The sequence below is a fragment of the Dipteris shenzhenensis genome, chromosome 22 (assembly GCF_047967505.1).
Source record: "Dipteris shenzhenensis isolate YYH24624 ecotype China chromosome 22, Dip_SZ_1.0, whole genome shotgun sequence".
In the NCBI taxonomy this organism is placed as follows: domain Eukaryota; kingdom Viridiplantae; phylum Streptophyta; class Polypodiopsida; order Gleicheniales; family Dipteridaceae; genus Dipteris; species Dipteris shenzhenensis.
Window position 1 is genome coordinate 22,472,901 of NC_141617.1, and position 7,429 is coordinate 22,480,329.

The 7,429-nt window shown below is 46.8% G+C and overlaps 1 protein-coding gene across 2 annotated transcripts; it reads right to left on the reverse strand.

Annotated features, from left to right (window-relative positions):
* Positions 1-507: 507 nt before the first annotated feature.
* LOC147887882 (uncharacterized) lies at positions 508-5,957 on the reverse strand. 2 transcript variants are annotated; one of them, XM_087393570.1, is made up of 7 exons: positions 5,474-5,956; positions 5,164-5,233; positions 4,927-5,042; positions 3,625-4,771; positions 3,073-3,474; positions 2,743-2,856; positions 508-1,481 (listed from the first exon to the last, which is right to left on the reverse strand). In XM_087393570.1, exons 1-7 carry the CDS (start codon positions 5,670-5,672, stop codon positions 1,325-1,327), a joined length of 2,205 nt encoding a protein of 734 aa, XP_087249696.1. In that variant the 5' UTR covers positions 5,673-5,956; the 3' UTR covers positions 508-1,324. The 2 variants fall into 2 exon arrangements, with proteins under 2 accessions (XP_087249696.1, XP_087249697.1); XM_087393571.1 differs by lacking the exon at positions 2,743-2,856 and having other exon boundaries at positions 5,474-5,957.
* Between the last annotated feature and the right edge of the window lie 1,472 nt (positions 5,958-7,429).

Genomic DNA, 7,429 nt, shown 5'->3' on the forward strand with positions numbered 1-7,429 from the left:
ATGTGTATTTTTTATTTTTGGCGGTAGCCTTAGTCAAGGTTCAATAATTTCTAGCATTTCCTAGGTGTGTTTTTTTTGCAAATTCTTTCAAATTTGGGTGTGCTTTTTTGGACTTACATTCATTCCTTCTCTCTCCTCTTCCATTTCTCTCTCACTCACTCACTTTGGGCAGACCAATTGAATAGTATACAGCTTTTTCTCCCCCTTTCTCTCTCTCTCTCTTCTCCTTCTTCCCATCTCTCCCACATGAATAAATTTCATCTTGTTCATATTAGAGGCAGCCTGGCACTCAGCAACTTTTTTCCTTTGAATTTTGACTGCCAGTCATGTCACATAATAATGACCGCTGTCCGCGCATATGCATTCCAGGGAAGAATTTCGTAAAACTACACACTTGCCGGGCTCTTGCCCGACAGATCCATCGATTTTCAACGCCATAGTTGGTGTCCGGAATTGGGAAAGCTGCAAAACGCGGGGGAGATTTGAATCTCTCCACGAATTCTTCCCAAATTATTCTACCAGTCAGACTCCGATCTTCGCCCCAGATTTACTATCTCGATTTTTCCCCGTCCGATGCACGCGGCATATGATCTAGTCAACGGCTTACGGTTTCAGTCGGAACGAAGCTGTATATTACAGGGACGCGGATTCATTTTCCATAACATCAATCCATAGGATGCCATAATGCTTCCGCATTCCGGAATCCGGAAACTACACGCGATCTTCTTAAACGGATAATCAATCAGAAACTGAGTCGCATCACATTAAAATTTTGGAGAATCAATCATTATGCTTGCCCCTTTACAGTTTAAATTTTGGGTCTCCATTCCAAATTCAGAAAGACGAGAGAGAAAGGTTGCAGCCTGCTGCCTTCCACCAACCGGCCCTGTACGCTGGGCTTAAATACTTTTCGTTTAAATTCCCTTTGTTAAGAACTAGGTACACAGCCACTACGGAGCTCCTGCAAAATCCCTTGATTCTGAACATACATTGAGCATATTTGATAAGCAAATTGACTGGGTGTGCGCCCATACCCACAAAATTTCCAGCTAGCTCCTGCTTGATCTTGGAGCACACCCCAGATTATGGAGACTTGTGCAACAAAGCATGGCACTCCGCTTGACTTTTAACTGACAGCAAATCAGTTTTTCATCCTGTAGCATTCGCCATCTAGGCCCGCGAGTCATATTAGTTAGTAACCTGTTACCAAATGCGGACCTTGGCTGACGAATCACGATAACTATGGCCTAAAATTACAATGCAGTGACCCTGGCGATGGCGACGCTCCTCTGCTTTAAGCTGCCTTAAGACTCTTCTCACGAACCTATTTGGCTGGTGGCGGAGAAGCCCTGAGCAGCCGCTGGTAGATGTTAGCATCTGGCTTTGGCGGTTTGCCCACTGCATTTTTACTGGATTTTTGGGCATTGCAGCTTTTGAGGTGGGCTTTCAATAACTCGGCTTTGAACTTTCGGCCGCAATACCTGCAAAACGCGACAACTTGGAATCAACGTATGGATGTGGACTAAGACCCATTGCTTTAAAAAATAAGGAGAGAATCAAGTCATGGAGAGGAATTGCGAGTTTGTGTGTAGACAAGAGCGACTGTGTGAGTCAGTGTGACACAGAGAGTTCTAGTCTAGATTCTAGAATACAAGAACAAGAAATGCACGTCGCACGCCTCTCCCTGGCTGTCTTTTCTGTCGCTAATTAATTGTACAACAAAATGTTAGTGGTGGGTTGTCCTGTAGTATCAATGGATTTGGACTATTGATCGGAATTTTATCCTCCCTGCAGCTTGTGTACTATTCAAGGCGACGGGTTCGTCAAAGTGTCACACGGTCACAATATGAAACTGAAACCAGCCAGTCCCGAGGACTGGAGGAGCACGAATGGTCTGTCACATGTTGGGCCGTTCAGTTCAGCCACTCGTGATTTTTGCATCTGTAGCGGAGCGAACATGTACGATGTACCGTGCGAGAAGCGGAGACATTCCAGCGATGACGGAGGGGCCAAATAACAACAAATTGGGTAAAAACCGATAGTTTGGTCACGAGGGGCCCAGCGCCACCGGCCGGGGAGGCGGGCCGCGGGAGCCTGGAGGGACTCCGACGGTTTGAACTCACGAAGTGGAGTTTTTATTACTACTACTAATGTCTTAATTGCTGGGCATCGGGTAAAGAAGATAGACAGACGGATAGAGGGACAGGCAAAGATCAGTCATTAGATGATGAGCACATGAAGTACTGACTCCTACCCAATGGCCGCACGACAGAGTAGTTGTGACTATTAGACAGAAAAAGAGGAAATCGACATATCGAATCACAAAACAACATAATTGAACACACAACCCAACTGCGTATAGCAAAACATGAGCTAGAACAAGAAAAAAAAGACAATGGGTTCGCACCATAAGGTCGGCAAAGCTAAAGAGAGACAGAGTGCGTTAGAGAGGCCGACAGGAAGAAAATTGACTTTGCAAAAAACTCAGAGACTTCTAATTGGTGTAATGATCAATGAGTGAACATATCGAGTAAGGTTACTAGACAAGATCTAATAAAAGTTTACAGTTTACAAAATAGTTCTAGAACTTCTGATTGGTGCAATGATCAATGAGTGAACATATCGAGTAAGCCAACAGAAGTTATAGTTTACAAGGTATACAGAAGTTGTAGTTGATTAGTTTCCATGCCTTGTTACACTCTCGAGAATGAAACAATTTGGCCATGAGAAAAGCTATCTTACTGGCATTCATGTAGCACCAACAACTCAAGAGGAGGCAGGCTCATGTCCAGAGCATTCTGCAGGGTACGTTCCCAATCGAGCTGGGGATTGGTCTCATGAAGACCATATTGAGGCCTGCAAATTTGCAACAATCACTACTAAAAAGTATGCTATGAGAGCAGTGAAGTCAAATCTCAAAAACTTAAGCAATCACTGATCACTAAAAACAGAATGCAGGAAGCAAACACTCAAATAACTAAAACAAAACAGATTGAGTAAATATGGAGCACTGCAGAAGCAAGCACTGAAGGTGCGGAAGCTAATTAACAAACAAATTGTCTAAGGAAGTACCTTTGATCTACATCCTTGAAATCGCCCTTTGGAGCTAGCAATTCCTCCCACAGCTGAGCCATGCTCTCATTCCCAGCTCTTTCTCTTTTGGCTGCACTAACTGTTTCTCGCACTTCTCTATCCGACAATGCCCCGGACGCTGCATTTGACGATCCTGGCGTTTTTGGTGGAGTACACATACCTCCGGATGATGACACCCCCCTTTTGTTTACAGCATTCTTGGACACAAACAGTGGTGAGCTTTTGATCTCCCCCCTCACTCTCGATTTTGGAGAATCCGCCATTTGGAATTCCAACTCCCTGCTGAACCGCGGCGAGCCCTTCAATATCTCGCCACTGCTCTTTAGTAGCTTCGAATGCGATTCCGTCTGATAATCTAGCTCCCGGCTCACATTCGTGCTCCTGAAAAACAAGACTCTGGCGTCAATTCTAACCAATCCGCCTCACTTTAACATAAAATCACATTCATGCTCCTCAAATCGCCTCAGGATACGGGAAAAATGAAACGTTTGCATCGTCACTGCGACCAAAAAGCTTGACCGAAATCAGTACCTGTCTGAGATAGACGAACGGCCGATGCTGATAACATCAGCTTCAGAAGGCAAAGATCGGGGTGTTCTACAGCTGTCCTTCGTCGCACCGTCGGAGACGGATCTTTCCGATCCTGGAGACGAATGACCGCCTGCTCTTTCCTCCTTAAAGCTGTCGTAGCAGCTTTTAGACTTCGAACTATTCTTTCTTCCGAGCGGGTTCCACGATCGATTCTGACCCGCGTACAAGACCGCGCACAGCTGTTCTGTAGATGGATGCTGCGAACCCTTGGATTTCAGATACAGAGACATCGGGAGGATTTGCTCCTTGATGTCCAGCCCTCCACAAGAAACGAATTGCAAAAGGCTCAATGCTCCCGAGTGTTTGGACCTAGGTCGAGGCGATGGCTCCTCAACGGTGGAATCCTGAGAACCACTAGCCGATTTCTTTCTACAGGTTTGCTTTGATGGTGTTGCTGGTTCGGTGTCGTGTTCCTCCTGGCCTCGGTTCCAAGCTGAGGCCTGCGTTCTTCCGTTCTTATCACTGCTTCCGGGGTTCTCTTCTGCCGAAGCGCTTGCATACGGTGAAGGAGAAGTTGCGGAGGACGATGAATTGGGCGGAGAAGACATGTCGATTTTATTGAGCTCAGTAGGTTTTTGCAGCAACCGCTGATCGCTACTCTTCGTAGATTCGATCAATCCTTTGGTTTGCATCTGTTGCGCTGCGGCATTCTCTTCATCTGTCTGAGTTGCAGCATCCGTGCCGTTCTCCACCATGCTCACATGCAGACCTGGCTTCGAGGGTAGATGCTCTCGCATGCTTCGCACCTCCTCGTCCGACGATTCGATTCCCGCATAAAGTCTTCCTCTCGGAGACGAATTTTCTTGCGTTCTAGAGGATTGCAGGAGAGGCTTCTTGTTGGGACTGATCAGATTCTCGCTTTTAGTCTTGCCAAACTCGAAGGTTATGTGAGAGCAGGAATCCGAAATGGAACCTCCATGGGCAACATATTCTTCGTCTTCAGCTTCCGAGGGCTTGTCGAGTATGCTGTACTTCAATGACATGTTAGTTTTCGTAGAAGCACCACTAGATTCTTGGCAGCGAGTCTGGGGAAGCTCCTGCTGATTCTCTCCTTGAGTAGCGAACGCAGAGTTATGTCGACATTTATCTGCGACAACCGGTCCGCCTTCAGTATACGTTCACGATACAGCAATGCTTACATGTTCATATGGGAAAGCTCAAATTTCCTGGTTGAAAGCTCGAACGCAGATTTCAAAACAATGGAGGGAGGTGTATTCCAGGTCACGCAAACAGAGCTCTTACCACCATAGTTTTCGCTTATGATTTCAGAGCCTTTCAAAACGTATTCGCATCCGTGTGCAGGGAAGATTAAATCGTCATCACACAAGTCCTGCCATACGTAGCCATTCTTGTAGCTCCTGCATTACAAAATCAGAAACAACACTTCGCCTCACTTAACCGCCAGCACCAGTGTTTCTGGAACCGGAAAATGCTGTGACTGGTTTTACGAATGAAATATGGGTTTGAGATAAGCTTTACCGTTTATAGGACCATGCGAAAGTCGATGCCAGCCTTTTCCCTCGGATCATTGCTAAACGTTTCTTCACATCTGCAACCACGCATTTAGCGAGATAAGGCGTACTTCCAAACACGATAACAATAATGCCGTGGCGAACCGCCCCATTCACATATAACTCACGGCGTGAATTCACGCAGACGCTAGCGAGGAGACGCTGCGTAGTTTATCACGATCTATGCGAGACTTTTGTGTCCATAGAAAAGAATGGAGGATGTGCTGCAAAATTACGGCATTGAGGCATGAGAGCTGAGGAAGAGAGAAGCTGGCTACCTCGCAAGTAAAGGCCTTCGGTGGGAGAAATCGACACTTCGAGTAAATGCGGGTGCTCAAGCTGGCCCGAGCGGCTGAGGTAGTAAACAACGTGTACTTTACGGGAGGGAGGAGGGAGGCGCGACTCCATGAGGGGAGAAGAAGCAGCAGCAGCAACAGTCAAGGGCCGGAGGGGGGGAGTGCTGAGCGAAGGAGGCATGGAAGATGATGAAGAAGAAGCAAGAATTAACAAAAGTGTTCTCACTACTTAGCGCGAAAGCATATGACTATATAGATGATAACGTCTTTTTGATTGAGAAGAAGAAGATGATAACGTCTTTTTGATTGAGAAGATGATGTCTGGCTTGCCCAAATACTGATGAGAGCTTGATTGAGCAGAAGATGAGTGAAGCAGAAGCAAACTGGAGCTGGTTGGCTATGGCGCCTTCCGCTGTCCAAAATCCTTACAGAAAGCAATATCGTTCTGAAAACTGCTGGCCATCCGTCACGGCAGCTGCTCCGATCGTGACATATTCGGCCGCCAAAGAAAATATAAAAGGTGGCGTGAAAGCAGAATCTACATAAAACCTGCAGAGGCTGTGCGTGCGAGGACTGAGTGAGGACTCAGGAGTGCGAGCTTTGTGTTGGGATTCGGGAAGCGCAAAAATGGTCCACATGTGGAAGGCTTTTGGCGGTGGGGGCCGCTATCAAAGAAGCGATTTTTTGGGGCTTGCGTAGCTGCTAATTTTGGTAGGTGCGTGGCCAAATTTGGGGGGCCCAGTAGCGCAAACAGCCAAAAATTTAAAAATCATTGGCAGCGCTTTTTGTACGAGGGAGAAGTCGGCAGTGCAGCCAAATTTGGCGGCAAAAAGGCAGCCGTAAATGACCTCAAATGTGGCGGGTAAATGCGAAAGTTACCCTTTAACTGCAGGTGAACGTGGACGGGTGAATGAGCTAAATCTGGCGGGATTGGCCGAACGGCTTCCAACAAGCGTGTGATTAGGGCTGGATCACCGCTAAACTGGACAAATGCGGTGGCCGATGAGCAGTACGTGGGGGTGTCGGAAGCGCCATAAAAAAAGGACAAAGTTAGAGGTGAGGAATGGACGGTGGAGCATTGAATGGAAGGGGGACAGCTAGATGAGCCAGCTAAATTTGCTGCGCTGTCCAAAGTACGACAACTGATATTTTTGGCAGAGCCCAAGCGGTTGACTGCGTGACTAAATACCTTACGCTGGTGACTCGTCCGCACAGAATGACTTTTCCGTCACGCTTTTTCCAAATAAAATTTGAACGCCTGATCTTTCTCCAGAGTCACGCGCTCCACTCATAGCTCCCCTTCACTCTCCACACACTGTGCTCCCCAGTCACAGCTACCCCTTACATACTACCGCTTTTTAAGCTTTCCTATCCAACCCCCGCTCCTCTTCCCTAACTCCCATTATGACCCTGCCCTTTTCCCTCCCACCCTAGCTCCCGATTTGATGAAGCTCCCACACCCTTTTGCTTCCGTCCCACTAGACATGCTAATGGAAACGGAACGGAGGGCCGCTCCCTGCCTCAACCCATGCGGAAATTGTGCACATGCAGAAATGTTTTGTTACAAAAACTTCTCCCCAGGGGGGCTTGCTATTCTATGCTAAAGAACATGTACTGTGCATATTGCTGATGATATAATATAATACAAACTTTTTTTTGCCCCAAAAAAAAAAGTGCACACGCAGCCAACAATAGGCAACATCAGGTAGCGAATAGGAAGTGGCCAAGTATGCATGTGTTGGACCGTATGTGCCCGTAATTTTGATAAAAGTCCAGCTAACTTCTTCCGACCATGGGCCCGTGATTCCGATCAGATCCAATAGCGAACAGTCTTGACAAATTTTAATCTCAAGCTATCTACTCAATGTGTTTGAGGAAAAACAAGGCTAAGGGTAGGTCCCCATGTAGTAAGAAAAACATTCAAGTTATGGATACCTC